The 23,395-nt window shown below is 56.6% G+C and overlaps 1 protein-coding gene across 17 annotated transcripts; it reads left to right on the top strand.

Annotated features, from left to right (window-relative positions):
• The first annotated feature begins 1,496 nt into the window (after positions 1–1,496).
• Positions 1,497–23,328, top strand: MED12 (mediator complex subunit 12). 17 transcript variants are annotated; one of them, XM_078065473.1, is made up of 46 exons: positions 1,497–1,805; positions 2,356–2,460; positions 2,667–2,858; positions 2,995–3,154; positions 3,699–3,880; positions 4,065–4,175; positions 4,297–4,551; positions 4,900–5,046; positions 5,445–5,544; positions 5,668–5,804; positions 6,022–6,153; positions 6,730–6,856; positions 7,302–7,531; positions 7,895–7,975; positions 8,106–8,276; positions 8,479–8,623; positions 8,790–8,840; positions 9,174–9,292; positions 9,495–9,638; positions 10,112–10,275; positions 10,506–10,637; positions 11,058–11,285; positions 11,461–11,605; positions 11,767–11,887; positions 12,285–12,386; positions 12,500–12,613; positions 12,865–13,040; positions 13,221–13,400; positions 14,477–14,548; positions 15,003–15,136; positions 15,307–15,468; positions 15,929–16,040; positions 16,207–16,296; positions 16,819–16,928; positions 17,105–17,240; positions 17,524–17,685; positions 18,783–19,157; positions 19,395–19,545; positions 19,701–19,906; positions 20,064–20,141; positions 20,241–20,295; positions 20,371–20,458; positions 22,031–22,244; positions 22,460–22,567; positions 22,752–22,833; positions 23,043–23,328. In XM_078065473.1, exons 1-46 carry the CDS (start codon positions 1,707–1,709, stop codon positions 23,084–23,086), a joined length of 6,429 nt encoding a protein of 2,142 aa, XP_077921599.1. In that variant the 5' UTR covers positions 1,497–1,706; the 3' UTR covers positions 23,087–23,328. The 17 variants fall into 17 exon arrangements, 16 of the variants coding, with proteins under 16 accessions (XP_077921599.1, XP_077921598.1, XP_077921594.1 ...); XM_078065472.1 differs by having other exon boundaries at positions 12,488–12,613; XM_078065468.1 differs by having other exon boundaries at positions 20,067–20,141; positions 20,241–20,458.
• Positions 23,329–23,395: the final 67 nt, after the last annotated feature.

Genomic DNA, 23,395 nt, shown 5'->3' with positions numbered 1-23,395 from the left:
TCACTTTCTTTCCTTCTTTCTTTCTTTTTCTTTCTTTCTTTCTCCCTCTCTTTCAAATATTTTATTTATTTGAGAGAGAGGGAGAGCAAGAGTGGGCAGGAGGGGAGAGAGGGGGAAGGGGCAGAGGGAGAAGAAGACTCCCCGCTGAGCAGGGAGCCCAACTCAGGGCCCGATCCCAGGACCCTGAGATCAAGACCTGAGCCGAAGGCAGACGCTTAACCGACTGAGCCACCCAGGTGCCCCTGACCTTCCCTTCTGAAGGCCCGGGCTCTCTAACCTACATTCATCATCTTATTGCCAGATTTGTCTTCCCCCAAACACAGAGCTGATTGGAGACACTTTGTAGAAATTGTTTATTCAGCAAACATTTATTGAGCCTTAAATATGTGCCAGGCGCTGTGCTTACGTTCTAACCCACCCTAATGTTCTGGGGGTTACAATTTCTTAGGGCTAGCTCAAATGTTACCTCCTCCGATATGTTTTCCTCTCCCCAGTCAGAATTAATTTGTCTTCCCATTGTGATTCAATAGCATTTTGTTAGTGTTATTTTTGCTATTTGCTAATTTTATTAGTTTTTTTATTTATTGTTACCTGTTACTCTTATTATAGCACTCCATCTTTTCTCTGAAGAGCAATCTGCCATCACAGAAAGGCCCAAGAGTCCAGAAAAAAATCTTAACCTCAGCTGTGTTTCTCAGTACCTGAATGACATCGGGCAAGTAAGTGAACTTTCACTCTTTGAAAATCAGCTTGCTCATCCACAAAATGGAGACAATTATCATCTCGAACTCATGGGGCTGTTTGCAGGTTAAAGGAGATGATGTCTGGAAAGCATCTGACACAGTAGGTGCCTCTTTCTCAAGCTGGAGTTCACGAACACTTAGGGGATACATTGTTGACATTTAGGGGCTCTAAGAATTTCCCTGGAAAGTATGTAACATTTCGTTTCCCTCTGTAACTTTCCTGGGAAGGCCCATAGCGTCCATCAGCATCTTAAAGGGGCTGCGAATCATAAAAGGTTAAGAACCTCAGGGCCAGACCATAAAGACCTTGAGGGATTAGAGTTGGCCTTTCAGGGGTTTAATAGGTGCTTTCTTATGCAGACCGTTTCTAATCTTCACAACAGCCCTTTGAAGGAGGTAACAGTACACCCATTTTTCAGATGCAGAAACTCAGAAAGGAAGAAGTGGTTTAGGGTGAAAGGCAGAGTTCCTAACCGAGGCAAATACCCTTGAGCACCGATTCCAGGCCGAGAACCGAGCGAGGCACTGGGGACCCGGTTTCAGCTTAGAGCTCGGCTTCGCGGCTGCCTCCCGCCTCGCGGGGCCGCGCCCCCCCCCCCGCGCCTCGCGGGGCCGCGCCCCCCCCCGCCCCCCCAGGCACACCGGACTGCTCGAGGACGTTTCGCAGATACTTGGGGAGTGAAATCCATCTTCAGCCGCGCGGGCCCGAAAGCTCCGCGGCCCCGGAGCTCCGCCCCACGCCGGGCTGGGCCCCGCCCCCGCTGCGGTCGGTATTGTCCGACGGTTCCCGGCGTCCCTCGGTTCCCCTCGGTAGTTTCCGGCAACGATCGAGAGTTTCTAACGTGCCCCTTGTTGTCTCTCGGCTGCCGTCCTCGGAACCGCCGCCCCCCTTGTCGGTTCCCTCTCCCCCTCCCCCCCTCAGCCGGCCCCGGCTGGCGCCTCTGGCGCTACGGGCTGGGCAAGATGGCGGCCTTCGGGATCTTGAGCTACGAACACCGGCCCCTGAAGCGGCCGCGGCTGGGCCCTCCCGATGTGTACCCTCAAGATCCCAAACAGAAGGAGGTGCGTTCAAAAATCCGGGCTCCCAGGGGGCCTGAGGCAAGCGATCGGCAGAGGAGGAAGCATTGATGGTTTGGTGAGGGGGGGCGGGGCGGTTTGGTGGGAGCCAAAGTCCCAAAAGGGGTAAGAGTAAAGTGGGCTGGTGTGCGAGAGTGGGACCTGGGGGGGGGGGCTCCCGGGTGTGAATAGGGAATGATGTAGGGGCCACCCTGGAGGCGCCCCCCCCTCCACACACACACACACACACACACATACACACACCTCAGAAAGTTGTCTGAGGCAGCTTGGTGAGCTACGGCTGGTTGCAAGCTTGCAAGGAAGAGTGATGTTGAGCGAGCGCTGGCTGATTGGAAATCTTAGTGACTGTGGGGGTGAGGGTGGGGTCCAAATGAATATAAGGGCCTAGCTTTAAATAACAATCTGTTCTACTCAGAATCCTCCTCCTACCTCCCCCCCCCCCCGTTTGTTCCCTTCTCTTCTCCTGCCCTCCTCCTCCCCCACCACCACCCCCAGGGGAGGGGAAAAAAGCTAAAATATCATTTTCCTGCCTCAGGATGAACTGACGGCCTTGAATGTAAAACAAGGTTTCAATAACCAGCCTGCTGTCTCTGGGGATGAACATGGCAGTGCCAAGAACGTCAACTTCAATCCTGCCAAGGTGAGACAACCCTGCCAGGCTGAAGGAAAAGCCTGGAAGAATCTGAGAAGGAGCAAAGGCCCTGGGTTGGGAAGACCTAAAGGGACAACCTGAATGGCTGAGTTTTCCCTCATAACCTAATGCTACCACATTGGTATTAGTGATCAGAGGCATGACCACCTCTCTGCCTCTTCTTCCCGTTCTGAGGTGTACTTTCCTTCCCTCAGATCAGTTCCAACTTCAGCAGCATTATTGCAGAGAAGTTACGTTGTAACACCCTCCCTGACACTGGTCGCAGAAAGCCCCAAGTGAACCAGAAGGACAACTTCTGGCTGGTGACTGCACGATCCCAGAGTGCCATTAACACCTGGTTCACTGACCTGGCTGGCACCAAGCCACTCACGCAACTAGCCAAAAAGGTGAGGTGCTCGTTCCTGGTCTCTAGGCCAAGGTGGGGAGCGTGGGTGTGAAGTACTCTCCTATTCCCAGATTAAGCTACGTGGGTGCCAGCTTGTAGCGGTGATAGAGGTCTCATTATTTGTGATGTCCGTCCAGGTCCCCATTTTCAGTAAAAAGGAAGAAGTGTTTGGGTACTTAGCCAAGTACACAGTGCCTGTGATGCGGGCCGCCTGGCTCATTAAGATGACCTGTGCCTACTACGCAGCAATCAGTGAGACCAAGGTGAAGAAGAGACATGTCATTGACCCCTTCATGGGTGAGTAACTCCTAATACCACAGGTCCCACCACTGATCGCATCAAGGAGTGATGACAGAGAGACCCTTGCACTTATTCTCCTTCCTCGTCTGTATTCCTTGCTTCTGCATGTGTCTTGCATTCACTCCGTTGGTAAACGTTGAGTGTCTTGAGTATCTACTGTGTGTATGTACTGGGCTGTCAAGGGGACTGGTCCCTTATTCCCGCCCTTAGGATGCTTGTAATCTGGTAGGGATGCTAAGGCATATGTACGAATCACATAATTAGAGAAAGTATGTGTATGCATGTGTGTGTGTGTATGTATGTGTGTGTGTGTGTGTCTCAAGAGAAGGTGAAAGGTTTTCTGAGACTTCAGTGGACAGAAAGATTACTTTCTTTGGGGGACACCCGGGAAGGCTTTTAGCAGGTGGCATTGGACCAGAGCCTGAGAGGATGAATAGGATTTAGAAGTATGGTGACTGGGGGTGTGGGCGTGGGGTGGGGACAGAAGATGTTCTAAGCAGAGGGACGGTGTGAAATAACCCTCTCTCCACCTTTCTCCTAGAATGGACTCAGATCATCACCAAATACTTATGGGAGCAGCTGCAAAAGATGGCCGAGTACTACCGGCCAGGGCCTGCAGGCAGTGGGGGCTGTGGGTCCACTATAGGGCCCTTGCCCCATGACGTAGAGGTGGCAATCCGGCAGTGGGACTACAACGAGAAGCTGGCCATGTTCATGTTTCAGGTAGGAAGACGGGCATGTCACGTGACACCTCGGTGGAGAGTGGCTTCATATTCTGCCAGGACAGGACAGAATCTGCCTGCTAGCTTGCTCCAGCTGCGGTTCTCTTCCTCCTTCCATTTACTTTATCTGCCTTATTAATAGTCTCTGGGGAAACTAATACTCCTCCCGCTCCTTGGACCCATAGGATGGAATGCTGGACAGACATGAGTTCCTGACCTGGGTCCTTGAGTGTTTTGAGAAAATACGCCCTGGAGAGGATGAATTGCTTAAACTGCTGCTGCCCCTGCTGCTTCGAGTAAGACCTAGGATTTGGCGGGGGTGGGGGGGGTTGTCTAGGGAGGATCTGGGGAGGAATAAGACATGAGTGCCCTGTCCCTCGGGGAGAACTGGGGGTTTTGATGGGCATGTCTTCACAGTACTCGGGGGAATTCGTTCAGTCTGCGTACCTCTCCCGCCGCCTTGCCTACTTCTGTACCCGGAGACTGGCCTTGCAACTGGATGGCGTGAGCAGTCACTCATCTCACGTTATGTCCGCTCAGTCGACAAGCACACTGCCCGCCACCCCTGCTCCTCAGCCCCCAACCAGCAGCGCACCCTCTACACCCTTTAGCGACCTGCTGATGTGCCCTCAGCACCGGCCCCTGGTTTTTGGCCTCAGCTGTATCCTTCAGGTAGGTGCCGGGTGGGCCCAAGGAAGCATTAAGAAGCATCCCGAGAAGACCTGGATGCCCGTCCTGGAGAATGGGGGTGATTCTCAGTGGGAGGTGGGAGCAGGCACTGAGTACTTGCTTGGAGATTGTTGCTTCTCGTTCCTGGGACGTTAGTTCCTTTCCAGGACTGAATAGTAGGCCCAGAGCCTCTTAGGAGAGGGGATGAGGGGAGGGGCTCAGAGACGGAGAGGTGCTACGTCAGGACTCAGAATAACGTTGGACCAGAAAGCTCAAGCTGGGGTCTTGTAATGGGGTTCTAGAGAGGTAGCCGTGGGAACTGAGCCTGACTTAGCTCTTCCTGTCCGGCAGACCATCCTCCTGTGCTGTCCTAGTGCCCTGGTTTGGCACTACTCGCTGACCGATAGCCGCATTAAGACTGGCTCACCACTTGACCACCTGCCTATTGCCCCCTCCAACCTGCCCATGCCAGAGGGCAACAGTGCCTTTACTCAGCAGGTAAGTCCCACCAAGAGCCAACCTGGTGGCCTCTGGATTGAGATGGGAAGCTGAGTTGCTCTTTCAGAAATAGTGACTTAGAGGGGCGCCTGGGTGGCTCAGTCGGTTACGCGTCTGTCTTTGGCTCACGTCATGATCCCAGGGTTCCTTCATCGAGCCCCACGCCGGGCACCCTGCTCAGCAAGGAGTCTGCTTCTCCCTCTCCCTCTGCTTCTCCCCCTGGCTCATGCTCTCTCTCTCTCCCTCTCTCTCTCTGTCAAATAAGTAAATAAAATCTTAAAAAAAAAAAAAAAAGAAATAGTGACTTGGAGTCTGGTACTGTCCTTTGCGCCTAGACCCTGGCCTGCTGTACGCCTTGGTGCATCCTTAATCAAAGCCCTCCTTTTCCCATACTGCAGGTACGTGCAAAGTTGCGCGAGATTGAGCAGCAGATCAAGGAGCGAGGACAGGCGGTTGAGGTTCGCTGGTCTTTCGATAAGTGCCAGGAAGCCACTGCAGGTGGGTGCCAGAGGACAGAGAGTAAGAAGGATGTTCGAGGAAGGGATGGTAAGGACCTAGCGACCTGAGAGTCGGACGCATTGGGCCTCTTGTTAAGTCCCCTTTACCGCTTTTCCTCCCGAGGCTTCACCATTGGACGGGTGCTCCATACTTTGGAAGTGTTGGACAGCCACAGTTTTGAGCGCTCTGACTTCAGCAACTCTCTCGACTCCCTTTGTAACCGAATCTTTGGGTTGGGCCCTAGCAAGGACGGGCACGAGGTAAGCAAGAAGGGGAACAGAAGGAGCAAAGCACGTGGCAAGAGCAACAGTATGCCTGAGGGGAAGGCATGGCGAGGCACGGACACCGGGGATGTGTGAAGAGATGATCTTCCTGGGCCTGGGATGTTTTAAGATGGGGCCCGGTCTTGAAGAAATTGGAGCACGGTACTTTATCCCCAACGCTACCCTGCTCACCCCGTCTTCCTTTGGTCTCCAGATCTCCTCGGATGATGACGCCGTAGTATCATTACTGTGTGAATGGGCCGTCAGCTGCAAGCGTTCTGGTCGGCATCGTGCTATGGTGGTAGCCAAGCTGCTGGAGAAGAGACAGGCCGAGATTGAGGCCGAGGTCAGGGGGCAGAGATGAGAGAATGCAGTTGGCCGATGGGGCAGTGGCAGCTGGGGCTGGAGACAGATGGAGCTGAGTAGCGGAACCCAAGTTCAAGTTGTGAGAATACAGAAGGGGTACGGAACCGAAAGGGAAAGTTGAGGACCTAAGGCAACAGTAGGAAGGAGTAGATCGATGTTGGAGTTAGGGAAGCAGGCAGGGCTTCAGTTGGGAGGTGGTAAACAAAACGGAGGTCAGTGGGGCGGCTGGGTGGCTTAGTCGATAAGCGTCTGCCTTCGGCTCAGGTCATGATCCCAGGGTTCTGGGATCGAGCCCCGCATCAGGCTCCCTGCTCAGTGGGGGGCCTGCTTCTCCCTCTGCCTGCTGCTCCCCCTGCTTGTGCGCGCTCTCTCTCTGTGTCAAATAAATAAATAAAGTAGTTTTTTTAAAAAAAGAAAAGAAAACGGAGGTCAAAGCGGGGATGGAAGCGCAGAGCTTGGGGGTGGAGGCGAAACGGGTGGCAGTTCAAGCATTGTGTGTGGAGAGGTGAAGAAGCAGGACAAAACCGATGTTAGGGTTTTTTCTCTCGTCTTACAGCGTTGTGGAGAATCAGAAGCCGCAGATGAGAAGGGTTCCATTGCCTCTGGCTCCCTTTCTGCTCCCAGTGCTCCCATTTTCCAGGATGTCCTCCTGCAGTTTCTGGATACCCAGGCTCCCATGCTGAGTACGAACCCCTGCCACCCTCCGCTTACCTCCACCTAGACTCAGTTACCCGCTGCTGTCGCTGGGAAGCATAGCGAAGGGCCTTCTGATGTCTCTTTCTGTCTTGGGCTTTATGCAGACTGGGTTTTGGGTATAATTCTAGCCTCTGATGATCTTACAGTTGAGCAGAATAAAGGAATAAAGAAAAGAATAAAAACAAGACCTCACGCCCGAAGCATTCCCACACAGAGAGCCGCAAGGATGCTCTCTTCCTTTCCAAGGCGGCGTGTGGGGCAGGAGCGGGGTGAACCAACCGCACTTTGTCCCGCAATTGTTTGGGGGGGGTCGCTCCTCATCTTGCCTACGTCAGGTACTCTAGGAGCACTGCGCCTCCGGTGTGCTTCCCTCCCTTGCTGCCCGTGTCTTGTGCTCTCCCTAAGCTCTCTTTTCTCATTCCCTCCATGCAGCGGACCCCCGAAGTGAGAGTGAGCGAGTGGAGTTCTTTAATCTGGTCCTGCTCTTCTGTGAACTGATTCGACACGATGTTTTCTCCCACAACATGTACACTTGCACCCTCATCTCCCGGGGGGACCTCGCCTTTGGAGCTCCTGGCCCCCGGCCTCCGTCTCCTTTTGATGACCCTGCTGATGACTCAGAGCGCAAGGAGGCCGAGGGCAGCAGCAGTAGCAAGCTGGAGGTGAGCGGGTTTGTCTTGCCCTCGCTGCCTCCTTCGGACAGCCCCATCTTCCTGGCTCGCAGAGTCCTCTGGGTACCCCTTCCCTAATAAGGAGAATGGTATTGGCTCGGTGTTCCGGGGCCGGCCCAGCCCTGTTACATCCATGGTCGGCATTTGCTCCTCGCAGTGGGGTGAGGTGTTCCAATCCCCCACTTTGAAGCTGAAGGGAATGAGGCACGAGGCGGGTACGTGACCTGTCAAAGCTCGATTCCAGATCCGGTGCTTTGCCCAACACGGTCTCCTCCCTCCAGCTTCGACCTTTCCAGGTGGTGGGGAGCAGCTCCCTGGGGCTAAAGCCACTTGGCTTATGTTCTGTGCCCTCAGGACCCAGGGCTCTCGGAGTCGATGGACATTGACCCTAGTTCCAGTGTGCTCTTCGAGGACATGGAGAAGCCTGATTTCTCAGTAAGTCCGATCCCGGTGTGGAAGAATCCAGCTCCTGAGGTCGTCCTGTTATGCCTCTCTGGGGGAATTTCTTTGTGCCCCTGACCCCCTTTTCACCCTCTAAATGTTCTGCCCTTTCGCCTTTTCTCAGTTGTTCTCCCCTACTATGCCCTGTGAGGGGAAGGGCAGTCCATCCCCCGAGAAGCCAGATGTTGAGAAGGAGGTGAAGCCCCCGCCCAAGGAGAAGCTAGAAGGGACCCTTGGGGTTCTTTATGACCAGCCGCGGCATGTGCAGTACGCCACGCACTTTCCCATCCCCCAGGTACTGTTCCGCGAGCTCCTCCAGACCTCGGTTTTGAGCCGGGGTTTCTGTCGGAGGACTGTGCTGAGGGGTTGGAGCTGTTCTTGCGGGTGTGGCGCGCTGGGAAGGGCTTGAGCACTGGGACGCTGAGGGGCATGGAGCATGCTTTTGAGAGGAGGGAGCGAGACCCGGGCCGGAGTCTGATGGTGCTGCTGGGATGCAGGAGGAGTCATGCAGCCATGAGTGCAACCAGCGGTTGGTCGTACTGTTTGGGGTGGGGAAGCAGCGAGATGATGCCCGCCATGCCATCAAGAAAATTACCAAGGATATCCTGAAGGTTCTGAACCGCAAGGGGACAGCGGAAACTGGTGGGTTTGAGGCTCCTGAAACAGATCTCCCCCTAGGAGTGCCCTAGTCAGTGTCCCCTTCCCCAGCACAGGGAACCCCCAGTCATGTCCCCATGTCCTGTCTCTTGGAGTCTCCTGAGAGCTCTAGTCCTTTTGAAACTTCCCCCCTCATTCCCCCCCTCTGCAGACCAGCTTGCTCCTATTGTGCCTCTGAATCCTGGAGACCTGACATTCTTAGGTACCTCACAGTAAGCCCCATACTGCCCGCCCTCCCCCCTCCCCTCCCTCGACCTAGCACCTCCCTGTATGTATTCCTCTAAGGTCCACGTAGTCTGTGGTCCTCCAAACCTTTGCTTCACTGACCCCTTCCCTTCATCCCTCCCCCACCCCCTCCTCGACCCTCCCTTCCCTTCTCCCTTTCTCCCTCCCACCCTTCCTCCCTGCCTTCCTTCCCCGGTCCCTCCCTTCCCTCCCCCCCACCCATAGCCTTCTCTCCATACCCCCCTCCCGACCCCCTAGTCAACTAGTTCTCTTCCCCATCCTGACTGCTCCCTTTCCACTGTCCCCTCAGGTGGGGAGGATGGGCAGAAGCGGCGACGCAACCGGCCTGAAGCCTTCCCCACTGCTGAAGATATCTTTGCTAAGTTCCAGCACCTTTCACATTATGACCAGCACCAGGTCACGGCTCAGGTGTGGGCCTAAGTCCTGCCCCCTCCCCAACGTTCTGCCGTCCTGCCCTGTTTTCCTTTCCTCCTTATCTTTTTTTTTTCTCCCCCCCCCCAGGCAGGCTAAGCCTCCTGGGTCTCATCCCTGTCCGCCATCCTCCTTTTCTTGCTTCCCTGGTTCTTCCTGCCTCTCTCCACTCCCGTCTCACTCCCACTGCCCTTATCAGGTCTCCCGGAATGTTCTGGAGCAGATCACGAGCTTTGCCCTTGGCATGTCATACCACTTGCCTCTGGTGCAGCATGTGCAGTTCATCTTCGACCTCATGGAATATTCCCTCAGCATCAGTGGCCTCATCGACTTTGCCATTCAGGTGGGGAAGTTGGGGAAATGAGGGTGGAGGAAGGCGTTTGTGCTGTATAGGGTCACGAGGTCGAGAGTTGGGGCTCAAGCCCGTGTCCCAGGCTACTTGGGATGGGCAGGAAGGCTAGCCCAGTGGGGGCCAGAGGGTCAAGTGGAACATGAGCTAAGAAGGCCAGACTAGAGGCTCACGTGCTCCGCAAGGAGGCCCAAGAGATAGATGAGAGTGTTGGGTACGGACTGTGCTCCTGCTGTGGAGTTCATAGAATTGTATCCTAGAGATGGGTTAGATCGTCGATGTGGCTTGTGGTGTTAATAAAGGACAGTGGCGTATGGCAACAGGGCCCTTCTAGCCTGAGGTGGCTCCAGCGGGAAGGGGCTCAGGCCTGCCTGGGCAGTTGCCTTGTGGGAAGGGGGGTTACATAGAACACGCGGGCCTCTTCTCATTTCTCCCCCCCGCACCCACACACACGCTTGCTCTGCTAGCTCCTGAATGAACTGAGCGTAGTTGAGGCTGAGCTGCTCCTCAAGTCCTCGGATCTGGTGGGCAGCTACACTACCAGCCTGTGCCTGTGCATCGTGGCCGTCCTGCGGCACTACCATGCCTGCCTCATCCTCAACCAGGACCAGATGGCCCAGGTCTTTGAGGGGTAAGCAGGGGCTGCGGACTAAGCGGATGGCGCGGGACTCTGGTGAATGCCGGGGGAAGTGGGCCCCCGAAGGACACGGGGGGCTCTCACCGTGGGAAAGGGCCTGCCATTTGGGTGGGAAGGGGAGACTACTGCCAAGAGTCATGAGCCTGTGTCTGGGGACCTTTGTGCCTTGGCCCGTGCACAGCACCCACTGACCGCCATGTCTCGACCTTGCCCCCTCGTGACAGGCTGTGTGGCGTAGTGAAGCATGGGATGAACCGGTCAGATGGCTCCTCTGCGGAACGCTGTATCCTTGCTTATCTCTATGATCTGTACACCTCCTGTAGCCATTTAAAGAGCAAATTTGGGGAGCTCTTCAGGTAAGAGAGGTGGGAGGTGAGGGTAGAGAGTGGGACCTTGGCCCATCTCCTTCCCATTACCACTCAACTCAGGAGCAGAGCACAGCCCAGGACCCTGCTGTCTCTGGCCTTCTGGGAGCTCTGTCCTTCACATGTTCTTGGTTCCAGAGAGTAGGCCTGCCTCCTTCTCTTCCTTATCAGCTTGGCCTCCAGCCCATCTCTACAGGGGCCCACACTCCTCCTTCTCCTGGCCTCCAGAGGCCCCCACGCCTTGTTCTCACTGGGGCCCTGTCCCGCCCACTCTACTTGGTCCCATCTCCCTTTTGCTTGTCCCAAGGTCCCCGGGGCCTCCCTCTTTTTCTCCTCTCCCCCTTCCCAACCACCCCTCTGCCTCTCCAGATCCTCTCCAACACTACCATGTCCCTTCTCCCACCCCTGCAGCGACTTCTGCTCCAAGGTGAAAAACACCATCTACTGCAACGTGGAGCCCTCAGAATCCAACATGCGCTGGGCACCCGAGTTCATGATTGACACTCTGGAGAACCCCGCAGCTCACACCTTCACCTACACGGGGCTAGGCAAGAGTCTTAGTGAGAACCCCGCTAACCGCTACAGCTTTGTCTGCAATGCCCTTATGCACGTCTGTGTGGGGCACCATGATCCCGATAGGTATGGGGCGTACTGAGTGGGGAACGGGCACCACGCTCCTGCCTGAGTTTGGGAGGGATGAGATGCCCGGGAGGTACGGCAACCTTGGTTATTTTTGGGGTGGAGATGAAAAGTTAATGAGTCTGAGGTTTTGTGGAACGAGGTTTTTCCTGAGGGCGCTTGTACTTCTCCCCAGGGTGAATGACATTGCCATCCTGTGTGCGGAGCTGACGGGCTACTGCAAGTCACTGAGCGCCGAGTGGCTGGGGGTCCTGAAGGCCTTGTGCTGCTCCTCTAACAATGGCACTTGTGGCTTCAACGACCTTCTCTGCAATGTAGATGTGAGACTTGGGCCGGGGTCCTGCTGGGCCGTGGGGCGGGGGCTGGTCCCGGTGGTCGAGGTAGCAGAAGGACAGAGGCCCACGGAGCGAGGGCCTACCACTTTGCATTGGCAGCCTCTCTGCACACTGAGGCGGGATGTCTTGTCTGCTTTCTCCTCCAGGTCAGTGACCTGTCTTTTCACGACTCCCTGGCTACTTTTGTTGCCATCCTCATCGCTCGGCAGTGTCTGCTCCTCGAGGACCTGATTCGCTGTGCTGCCATCCCTTCGCTCCTTAATGCTGGTGAACCACCAATCCGTAACCCCTAGAATTTCTGGACCCCAAGTTTGACTAGACACCCGATGGCCACACTCTCACTGTTAAGGGTGGGGCTCCACAGTACCGCCAGAGGCTAGTCCGGTGGCGTGCCTCGGGCTGGGAGCGGCCTCTTTCTAACCCGGCATTGGCCGCCCCAATCTTTCCGGTCTTTCTGTGTTTTGACCCTCCGAAGGACTCCCCTCGCCCTGCAAGACAGTTGGCTGCCCCACCTCTCCTCCAGCGTTATCTTGTCATTTCTCCTTTTCCCTGACCTCGCTGTCCCTTGCAGCCCTTCGCCACCCACAAACCCACATACGGTCTCCCTTCGCCCTGTCCAATTTGCTTTCTTTTCCTTTTTTTTTTTTTTTTTTTTTTTTTTCAGCTTGCAGTGAACAGGACTCTGAGCCGGGGGCCCGGCTTACCTGCCGCATCCTCCTCCACCTTTTCAAGACACCTCAGCTCAATCCTTGCCAGTCAGATGGAAGTAAGTGACCCCGATCTGAGCCAGCCAGCAGTAGAAAGTGTGGCTAACGCCCCCCACCCCCCCGCGCCCGCTGTTTCTACTTTTGCTTCCCCTGACTTCAGCTCCCTCCCCAGACAAGCCTACAGTAGGAATCCGTTCCTCCTGTGACCGCCACCTGCTGGCTGCCTCCCAGAACCGCATAGTGGATGGAGCTGTGTTTGCTGTTCTCAAGGCTGTGTTTGTACTTGGTATGGGGGTAGGAAGGGAGTGGTGCCAGAAGTGTGTGTGGGGTGGAGTGCCAGCTAAACTACAAGGGACAGTCTTTCTCCCTCCCGAAGGTGGTCTCTCTGACCTTTGGGGAGGAGAGGAGGGAGGGAAGTATATTTCTGTCCCGTATGGCAGGATTTAGGGAGTTGCTGCCTCTGTGGGTCCGGGCTGGGTCTCTACACTGTGTTCAGATCTCACTCTGCCCTCCCTATCTCCCGCCCGTGAACCACAGGGGATGCGGAACTGAAGGGTTCGGGCTTCACTGTGACAGGAGGAACAGAAGAACTTCCAGAGGAGGAGGGAGGAGGTGGCAGTGGCGGTCGGAGGCAGGGTGGCCGCAACATCTCTGTGGAGACAGCCAGTCTGGATGTCTATGCCAAGTACGTGCTACGCAGCATCTGCCAACAGGTCAGTCTCACCTTCCCCCCAAACCTCCTAAATGCCTTTATTTAATATAGTCCTGTTTCCAGCCACGATCACGCCACGTTCCTCCTATATATCATGTTCCTCGTCAACCCCCAGCCCATCCCCCTTATTCCTTACCCCCCTCACTGGTTGCCCCAGTGCCCTGATTATCAGCTTCTTCAGGAATGGGTAGGAGAGCGTTGCCTTAAATCACTGTGTGAGGACAGCAACGACCTGCAAGACCCAGTGTTGAGTAGCGCCCAGGCCCAGCGCCTCATGCAGCTCATCTGCTACCCATATCGATTGCTGGACAACGAGGATGGGGAAAACCCCCAGCGGCAGCGCATTAAGCGCATTCTCCAGGTAGGCCACGGTGATGGGGGTCTTGGAGGAAGCAGGGCGGGGGGGCCCAGGCCTGGGGTGAAACAGTGGGGACCCTGAGAGAAAAAGAGGGGGGTGGTCAAGTAGGAAGACGGACGAGGATGTGGGCGAAAGGTGGTGAGAGAAACAGTTCCAACGTAGGTTTAGAAGTCAAGCCAACATGGTCTAGACCCTAGAGTCAACTGTTGGTTGAGGGCACGGCTATTGGGAGTGGGACTGTAGCTTATCAGTGGGAGGCACAACCTCTGGAGAGCCTAGGTTGGGGCCTTGCTTGTTTGGCGTTTGCTCCTGGCTCAGTAAAGAACAGCGGGACTACCGAATAGCTCCCAGTTATTGAGCGTCTGCTTCGTGCTGAGTGTTGCGTTCAGCACTCTGTGTACGTCTTCTCATTTAATCTGTCCAGCCTTGTAAAGTAGGTAGGGGTGTCTGTGTTTGACCAACAAGGACTCCAAGCCTTGAAGAGCTTAAGTAATTTGCCCAAGGTCGCACAGCTAGTAAGTTTAGAGTCAGCGTGTGAACCCAGGCAGGCCCGTGCCCTCCCCTCACTCCCTGCTTCGCCACGCTGCTTCAGACATTCAGGTAACTGGAGGGAGGGTGGAGAAAGAAAGCCATTAGGAAGAGCTACAGGAATGAGGTCTCTTCAGCCCGGAGGAGGTAATGTCACAGAGAGATTAACTCACAGAGTAGCCTTCGGGTCCGTGAAGGACTTTGAGCAGCTGGTTTCAAACCGGAGAAGCAGGCTTTGACTTTAACATCAAGGATTTAGGGTAAGCTTTAAGGAGAACGTCCCCCTGCGAAGGAATGTGAGGCTCTGGAACAGGAGACTGGGGAAAGGTGAAGTTTTCCCGAACCACTTTTAAAATAGGGTAGATTTTTCAACTATTTGGGGTCATGTCGGTGGAGTCTTGCCTTAAGTGAGAGACACGAAGGTTCCTTTCAGACCTGTACGCATAGGTGTTTCAAGGTTGTGAGAGATCAGGAACTGGCCTTGGGGTGGTAAGTGGCTGGGGGCAGGGGACATGATGATGACGAGCTTGGGGGCGGCATCTCTATCACAGAACTTGGACCAGTGGACCATGCGCCAGTCTTCTTTGGAGCTGCAGCTCATGATCAAGCAGACCCCTAACAATGTGAGTGGTGCCCGGCCCTCTTTCCTGTACTCACTTCCAGCTCCGTGCCTCAGGAGGGCGGGCCACCATAGAAGAACCTGCGTCCTCCCCTCGGGTTCTTGAGCTGAGAGAGATAAGAGAGGATGGGAAGATGGCAGACGTGTGGGGCTGAGGAATAGGGAGGTGGGCCGGGAGTGTTGAGGCTCTGCGGCTTGAGGGAAGGTTGGCGGCAGCGGCGGACGCTGTTTCTGTGTTCACAACGGTAAGGAGGTGTGCGAGGAGAAGACAGTGGGGAATTGGAGAAATAGGGAGGTGCTGGAGGACACGGCTTCCAGCAGAGTTGTGTCTCTCCCCTCTCATTATCCTCCAGATGCCTTTCTCCACCCTCATCTCCTGTGTCCCCTATCGTCTGTTTTCCTTCACCCCCAGTTACCTAGTTAGCACCCCATGTGCCTTTCATACCCCGCCCCCCCAGGAGATGAACTCCCTCTTAGAGAACATCGCCAAGGCCACAATCGAGGTTTTCCAACAGTCAGCGGAGACGGGGTCATCTTCTGGAAGCGCTGCCAGCAACATGCCCAGCAGCAGCAAGACCAAGCCAGTGCTCAGGTTGGGTAGAAATGTGTTTGGACCCCTCCCCTTATGAGTTGCCTTTCTGCTAGTGTAAATGATTTCAGCCTCGCGGAGATACTAGGCCTGTCCATCAGGCAAGGAGCAGAGGTATTGTTCTACCCTTGCCTGGCTCCTCTGGAACCCTGTGTACTCCATCTGTCCTCCAGCTCTCTAGAGCGCTCTGGTGTGTGGCTGGTGGCCCCCCTCATTGCTAAACTGCCCACCTCAGTCCAGGGGCATGTGTTAAAGGCGGCTGGGGAGGAACTGGAGAAGGGCCAGCACCTGGGTTCCTCTTCCCGCAAAGAACGGGACCGACAAAAGCAGAAGAGGTAAAGCGGCTGTGGGGGGACCAGGATTGAGGGGTAGAAGGGAGAGGTGGCAGGGCCGGGAAAGAAGAAAAGTTGGGACAGAGGGGTGGGGATAAAAAAATCACAGGAAAGTGGAAAATCGGAGGTTAAGAGTGGGCACAGTTGAGCAAGAGGCTAGATCTGTTTTTTTCTTGTTAACTTTATTTATTTGAGAGAGCGAGCATGCCCACGGGCAGGGGGAGGAGTAGAGGGAGAGAAGCAGACTCCCCGCTGAGCAGGGAGCCCGACGCGGGGCTCGATCCCAGGGCCCCGGGATCACGACCTGAGCCCAAGGCAGACGTTTGACTGAGCCACCCAGGTGCCCCAAGAGGCTAGATCTTGAGCGAGTAGAGTCTGGGGCTTGGAATAATGAGGTTGGAAGCTGCCCTACTTGCATCCCATGGTCCTGTTCTTGTTCTTTTCCTCTTTCTCCCTTCCCTAGCATGTCCCTGTTGAGCCAGCAGCCATTCTTATCCCTGGTGCTGACGTGTCTGAAAGGGCAGGATGAGCAGCGTGAGGGCCTTCTCACCTCCCTCTACAGCCAGGTGCACCAGGTACAGACCTCTGGGCCACCGAGCGGGGCCGGAGGGCAGAGACGGGTGCCCCCGAGGCCACTGCGTCCCCCAGAACCTTCGGTACTTTCCGGTCAACGCCTTGGGTGTTTGGGGATGGAAATGAGAAGATGCCCCGAGCTGTGTGTTATGCTTGTTTCTATCTCAGATTGTGAATAACTGGCGTGACAACCAGTACTTAGATGACTGCAAACCAAAGCAGCTCATGCACGAGGCTCTCAAGCTGCGGCTCAACCTGGTGAGAGGGGGACCCGGGGAGAAGAAAGACACGGGTGGGACTAGAACTGTGCCACAGAGAAGCCCGTGCCCGCCCCCACACCCCCACCCTGTGGGCCGGGGCAGGTGGGGGGCCGAGACGGAGGGCCCAATTTCCACTGGGTCTTCAAGTATGGACCCGGCTCTCCTCCACAAGACGTAGGACCTAAAAGTGGTTGAGGGCCTGGATCCTTGCAGAGACCCTGCCTCAGTATCCTAGATTCTGGCTGGGCCCTCGGAGCCCTAGAAACCCGCCATGGAACATTGAGTGGAATCCTGGACGTCCCTTAGTCCAGCTCCCATCAGTTCCTAATTCAGGAAACCGAGGCCCAGAGGCGCCAAGAATTAAGTCATTGGCCTGGAATCACATAGTAGATCATGGGTCCGACTGGCGCGTGGCCTGAGCTGTGCGAAGCGGCAGCCAGGCCGGGTTCTACTGTAAGCTTTCCCGAAATGCTAGACTTGGCCCCCGAGCCATCTGATGGGCTCATTGTGGCCCTGGCAGGTGGGGGGCATGTTTGACACGGTGCAGCGCAGCACCCAGCAGACCACCGAGTGGGCCATGCTCCTCCTGGAGATCATCATCAGCGGCACCGTTGACATGCAGTCCAACAAGTAAAGCATCCCCACCCCCTCCTTTCTGTTTTGTACCCAAGAGGAACTCCCTCCCCCACACTGGGTGCACGACCCCCTATGGTTGGCGTGGCTCTCCCTGCTCGGGTCCCACCCTGAGGCCGGTGTCTGTCCTAGCCTCTTTCCTCTCTGGTTTTCTCCCGGGCTTCTCATCACAGCGAGCTCTTCACCACCGTGCTGGACATGCTGAGCGTGCTCATCAATGGGACCCTGGCCGCGGACATGTCTAGCATCTCTCAGGGCAGCATGGAGGAGAATAAGCGTGCCTACATGAACCTGGTGAAGAAGCTGCGGGTGAGCAGAGGAGGCGAGGGCGTGGCTCGGCGGGGGGGGCGGTGGGGGGACTGGCCCCTCGGCTCCCTCTCCCCTGACCTTGCTCACGCTCTCTGGCCTCAGGGACTTCGTTCCGGCCAGAGCTGCCTCCCCTTCCCGTCCACGTCCGCTTTTTCTTTGTTATTTGTACAGCTGGGGTTTACCGAGTGTCGTCTTCATGCCCGGTTCTCTGCTGTCCCCTGAGACTTCCCATCTCTCCTTTGCTGTGTCCTTGAACCCTTGCCCCATCTTCCTGTGCCCGCAGAAAGAGCTGGGGGAACGTCAGTCAGACAGTCTGGAAAAAGTTCTCCAGCTGCTGCCACTGCCCAAGCCGACCCGAGATGTCATCACATGTGAGCCACAGGGCTCCCTCATTGACACCAAGGGCAACAAGATTGCAGGCTTCGATTCCATCTTCAAGAAGGAGGCACGTCCCCTTTCCTTCCCATCCCCCGTTCCTATCGCGGCACCAGTCCCCCCCACCCACCCACCCAGCTTTTCCCCCCTTTGGGCAGGAGCTTTCTCTGCATGAACCTTGTGGCTAAGACAGGCTCAGCAGGCCGGGGAACCCATGGGGCTCTGCTGGTGAGAGCCGTCTCTGGGGTATGGAGCTGATGGCTGAACTTTTTTTTTTTTACATTTCGGCTCCCCATCTTGGGAATCTCATCCTCTTTCCTTGGTCTGTCCCTCCACCTCTCCCCACCTCTCCCCCTCCCCATCCACACCCACCTTGGAACAGACTACCCGGTTCTCAGCACCCTGTCCTTCTCCACCCTGGCCGGTACCCCACCCATCTGTCTGGCCAACTGCTGGATCTCTGTTATCCCTGCATTCCTCTGCCCCAGCGCACCCATCTCTACGCAGCTTTCTCTGCGCCTTGTCTCTGTCAGCTGCGGTATTTGTTGAGTAACCCGAATCACTGTGGAGAGCGGAGGGAGGGGAGGGAAAAGACGAGGCCGAGTCTAAAATCTAGAGTCCAACTCAGTCGTACATACATTGTCTTCACTTCTTTTCTTGGCCTATCTGTCTGTCTGTCTGAATCTGTCTGTCTCTCTGCCTGACTCTCACTTGGCCTTTCTCTGTGTCTCTCCGCTGGCCTCTTTGTCTCTCTCTTCCTGTTTTTCTCTCTTTCCCCGTGTCTGTCTCTCTCTCTCCCTGTTTCTGTCTCTCTCTCTCTCTCTGTCTTTGCCGGTCTTCAGTCTCTTCCCCACCTTCCTGTTTCTGTCTGTGTCTTCGTCTGAATGTCAGCGTCTGTGTCTGTCTCTGCTCCCCCTGCCCGTCACCCTCTGCCCTCTGAACCCTGTCTGCTCTGTGAGTGTGTATGTGTATCGGCATGCATGTGTGTTCGCGTCCGTCTGTCTCCCTCTCACCGTCTCCCCGGAACCTACCCGGGCCTGGGTTTTGTTTTTTCTTTTCTTTTTCTTTTATCACCAACAGCTCCTTCCCCCTCTCCTACAAGTCCTCAAGGTCTGTCTTCTGTTTTCCCAATCTCAGCAGCTCACTGTGTCTCGTTTTCTGGAGCAGGGTCTGCAGGTTTCCACCAAACAAAAGATCTCTCCCTGGGATCTTTTTGAGGGCTTGAAGCCGTCCGCACCACTCTCTTGGGGCTGGTTTGGAACAGTCCGGGTCGACCGGCGAGTGGCCCGAGGAGAGGAACAACAGCGGTTGCTGCTCTATCACACGCACCTGCGGCCCCGGCCCCGGGCCTATTACCTGGAGCCGCTCCCGCTGCCCCCAGAAGATGAGGAGCCCCCTGCTCCCACCCTGCTAGAGCCCGAGAAAAAGGCTCCAGAGCCCCCCAAAACTGACAAACCTGGGGCCGCTCCACCCAGTACTGAGGAGCGCAAGAAGAAGTCCACCAAGGGCAAGAAACGCAGCCAGCCAGCCACCAAGACAGAGGTTAGTGTTGCCCCCAGCCCGGTTATGCTTCTTCCACACCCCCTCTCTCTCCCCCCTGCCCCCGTGATTCTGTGCAGTTTCTGGTTTCCGGGGGAGGGGATGGGGAAGAGGTACCGTTAGGGTTACAAGAATGAGCCACATAGGTCTAGCTCCTCTGCACCCCTTGTAGTTCACCTCAGCCCACGCCACCGCACCGAGCTACGGTCCGCTCACCTTCCTCCTCTGCTCTTCACACAGGACTATGGAATGGGCCCGGGCAGGAGCGGCCCCTATGGCGTGACAGTGCCTCCAGACCTCCTGCACCACGCTAACCCCGGTTCCATATCCCATCTTAGCTACAGGCAGGGCTCCATAGGCCTGTACACCCAGAACCAGCCACTACCTGCAGGTGAGAGCCCGCCCCCAGGAAGGAGAGTTACCTGAACGTCCCTCCCGCCCGAGGGCCGATGCCCCATCTCTGAGGATCTGTGGATGAGGGGGATGCTGAGCGGGGATGGGGGGTGGGAGGGGGACAAGGAGAGGTCAGCCCGCTCCCCTTTCCAGGGGGCCCTCGCGTGGACCCGTACCGCCCCGTGCGGTTACCGATGCAGAAGCTGCCCACCCGACCACCTTACCCTGGAGTGCTGCCCACGACCATGACTGGAGTCATGGGACTAGAACCTTCCTCCTACAAGACCTCCGTGTACCGACAGCAGCAGCCCGCGGTGCCCCAAGGACAGCGCCTTCGCCAACAGCTCCAGGCAAAGATAGTGAGAGGGGCAGTAGGGAGGGCCGTCAGGGAGAGGGGCTTTGGAGGGTCACGGGACTGAGGAGACACTCGCAAGGACTTGCAGAGCAGGAGATACGAGAACCGAGATGGCGGAAAGCGGTTTCCCGAGTTTGAGTTTGTCTCCTTTTTCCCTCTAGCAGAGTCAGGGGATGTTGGGACAGTCATCTGTCCATCAGATGACTCCCAGCTCTTCCTACGGTTTGCAGACCTCCCAGGTGAGGGCACGAGAGGGTGAGAATTGGGGGGGGGGCAGCTTGAGGCCAGCTGCCCTGCACAGCCTCGTCCCTGACCCCCTCTGTCCTCCTCCTCTCCAGGGCTATACTCCTTATGTTTCTCATGTGGGATTGCAGCAACACACAGGCCCCGCAGGTACCATGGTGCCCCCCAGCTACTCCAGCCAGCCTTACCAGAGCACCCACCCTTCTACCAATCCTACTCTTGTAGATCCTACTCGCCACCTGCAACAGCGGCCCAGTGGCTATGTGCACCAGCAGGCCCCAACCTACGGACATGGGCTGGCCTCCACTCAAAGGTACCCAAGGCATCTGGGGGGGCTATGAAGACACGCTGGGCTGCGAGGGCGCATCTGGTGGGGGAAAACCCATGCCAGGAGGTGATGGGACTAGTCAGAACTTTTGGAGAAGTGAAGAACGCTTAGCTGGCCACAAGATGCCAGAGCCGGGAGGGACCCTGGTCTTCCGTCTGCTTGCCTGACGTTTCTTTGAGGCCCAGAGAGGGGAAAATCACTCCTACAGCTACGCTAAGGAAAGAGCCGGGGTTCTTAGATGTACTGTGTGGTAAGGAGTCAGCCAGCCGGTCGTAGAGCAGTTCCACGCTGGAGCGGACTAGCCACCGAGCCGTCCTACCATGCCGAATGCTAGTCAGGTCTCCGTTAAGACTCGGGAACCATGTCTTGAGGCTCTGCAGTTTAGGTTTTAGAACGCTGGGGAGTGAACCAGAGGTCAGCTGCTCACTGTGTGGCCAACACTACGCTAGGACGGGGTAGGGTGAGGAGAGATTTTAGAAAATACGGAGTCCCTCGCCACAGAGAATTTTTCGTCCGGTTGGGGAGATTAAGAGACTTACACAGAAGAATGTTTAAAGAACACGATGAGGAGAGGTATGATCAGGTGTGCAGTTGTGCGCCGTGAAGTAAATGGGAATTCAGAAAAGGTATGGGATGATGTCATCGTGGGCCTGAGTCAGCAGAGGAAGTTTCCCGAAGGAGGTGAGATTTGAGATGGCCTTCGAAGGATAGCTGTAATTTGAATTTGTGGAGTGGAGGATGAGAGAGGGGAGTCTGGGTAGACGACATAGCGTGAATGAAGATGTAGGGACCAGAGTGAGGAGGGTGACTTGGGGGGCGGGGGGTAGGAAGAAGCACGTAGAAAGCGTGTAAAATTCACCCCGGGGCAGTAGCCGGAGACAGGCCAGGGATGGGCGGCCGGGTACGGGGCTTGGAGTGCTCGGTGCAGAGTTGAGACACAGTCCCACAAAGAGCTCTTTTGATCAGGAAAGCTATGTATGGCGAGTTGACATGTTGACAGATGAATATGGGGTGCAGGGATAGGGTGCATGGGGAAGGAGACGGAAGACCTGAGACAGAGGGTCCGGCCGGGAGCTAGCCTGTGGCTGTGCCCTACATGGGAAGGCGGAAGAGCGGGAGAACTCCGTGAAATGTTCCCCGGGGACCACCACCCCCAATAGCAGAAAGCACCTCAGTGGGTGTTCCTAGAACGCCTCTCCTGTGCTAAGACTCATTTTCGTTCTCGTAAGAGCAAAATGGCGAAAACAGGATTGGAAGATGCCTCGCCGTGAAGGTTATGAGCCACTAAAACGGGGTGACGTCTTTGCCCCTTATTCCCCAACCGAGAAATCTGTCAGAACCCAGAAGGGCCCTTCTGGTTATAGTGCCAGGAGGAATGAGTGAAGCGACTTGTCCAGGTTTCCTTCAGGTCAGGGACCCGGGACTTCTCCTCCCCCCACCCGCCCCCCCGTCCCCCCTCCTCCTCCCCCTCCTCCCTCCCCCCCAACCCCCACCTCTCCACCCTCCCACCCCCACGCCGGGGCCGTGCCTTGACCTTCGCATGGCTGGCCTTCGCAGGTTTTCGCAGCAGACCCTGCAGCAGGCACCCATGATAGGTGCCATGACCCCGCTGGGCGCGCAGGGCGTCCAGGCGGGCGGCGTGCGGTCAGCATCCATCCTGCCCGAGCAGCAGCAGCAGCAGCAGCAGCAGCAGCAGCAACAGCAGCAGCAGCAGCAGCAGCAGCAGCAGCAGTACCACATCCGGCAGCAGCAGCAGCAGCAGATCCTGCGGGTGAGGCCCCAGGCCCTCTCGCAGGACCCCGGCGTCCCCGGAGGGGTGGGCGCCGGCCCCGGGGGGCACCCCGTGGCGCGCAGCAGCGGCCCCAGAAGTTCCTGCTCTCCGGGTGGCCGGTGGGAGCGCCCCGGGGAGTCCTGCGTGGGGGGTAGGGGGGCAGACGGGGCCCCTCCGTCAGGGCCGCAGCTGAGGCCCGGCCCCCTTGTCCGCAGCAGCAGCAGCAGCAGCAGCAGCAGCAGCAGCAGCAGCAGGCGGCGCACCAGCAGCAGCAGCAGCAGCAGGCGGCTCCCCCCCAAGCCCAGCCCCAGTCCCAGCCCCAGGTAGCTGCCGGGCCACAGCCCCTGGCTCAGGGACGGCTGCCCAGGTCGGGCACACAGCAAGCGAAGCGGGTTGGGCAGAGGTGGGAGGCACAGCACGGCACTCCGGAAAGGGGGTCAGGAGCCGAGGATGCGGAAGGAAGTGGAAGGTTCGGGGTCAGTGTTGCACTTCCGGTTTCCGCCTCAGTTCCAGCGCCAGGGGCTTCAGCAGACGCAGCAGCAGCAACAGACGGCAGCTTTGGTCCGGCAGCTCCAACAGCAGCTCTCCAGTAAGCCTGCCTTCCTGCCCGGGGAGAGCCCCCCACCCAGGGGGTGCATGGTGGTGGGTGTGGCGGGGGGCCGGGGGGAGCTCAGGCGATTGCTTCAGGGGGCAAGCCTGGCATCCCGTCCCTTCCCTCGGTGACCTGAATAGCCTTCCTCGTGCAAACCCACTTCCCTGCTCGGTCTGCCGGCCCTGATCATCTCTGGTTTTCCACAGATACTCAGCCACAGCCCAGCACCAACATATTTGGACGCTACTGAGCCACCTGGAAGAACCTGGAAGAACCGCTTGTGCACTGGATGTGGCCCCACCCTTTCCTCTTGATCCCCGGTCCCCTTCCCGGGCTAGCACCAGTAGTGGTTGGGGCTCTTCCCTCAGGCTCCGTTTTTAATAAGTTTTTAGTATTTTTGTTAATGTGAGGCATTGAGCTGTTGGGTTTTGTATATTATTTATATAGAGACCCCAGAGCTGTTGCACCCAATACACAGAGCTTCTTTGCAAAGGGAGTGTGTGAGTTCTGCATGGCCGGCAAGGGCGGGCTCTGGGCAGGGTGCCGGGGGCTGGACCAA

The sequence above is a fragment of the Halichoerus grypus genome, chromosome X, assembly GCF_964656455.1.
Source record: "Halichoerus grypus chromosome X, mHalGry1.hap1.1, whole genome shotgun sequence".
Classification (NCBI taxonomy): Eukaryota; Metazoa; Chordata; class Mammalia; order Carnivora; family Phocidae; genus Halichoerus; species Halichoerus grypus.
Note: the sequence above shows the minus strand (reverse complement) of the source record. Positions and strands in the feature narration are given on the sequence as shown.

Coding starts and splice junctions, on each gene's coding strand:
- MED12 (XM_078065462.1), top strand. CDS start 1,707: ATGGCGGCCTTCGGGATCTTGAGCTACGAACACCGGCCCCTGAAGCGG. Junction 14,549..15,002: donor TCAAGCAGACCCCTAACAAT/GTGAGTGGTGCC, acceptor CCGCCCCCCCAG/GAGATGAACTCCCTCTTAGA. Junction 19,546..19,700: donor GAACCAGCCACTACCTGCAG/GTGAGAGCCCGC, acceptor TCCCCTTTCCAG/GGGGCCCTCGCGTGGACCCG.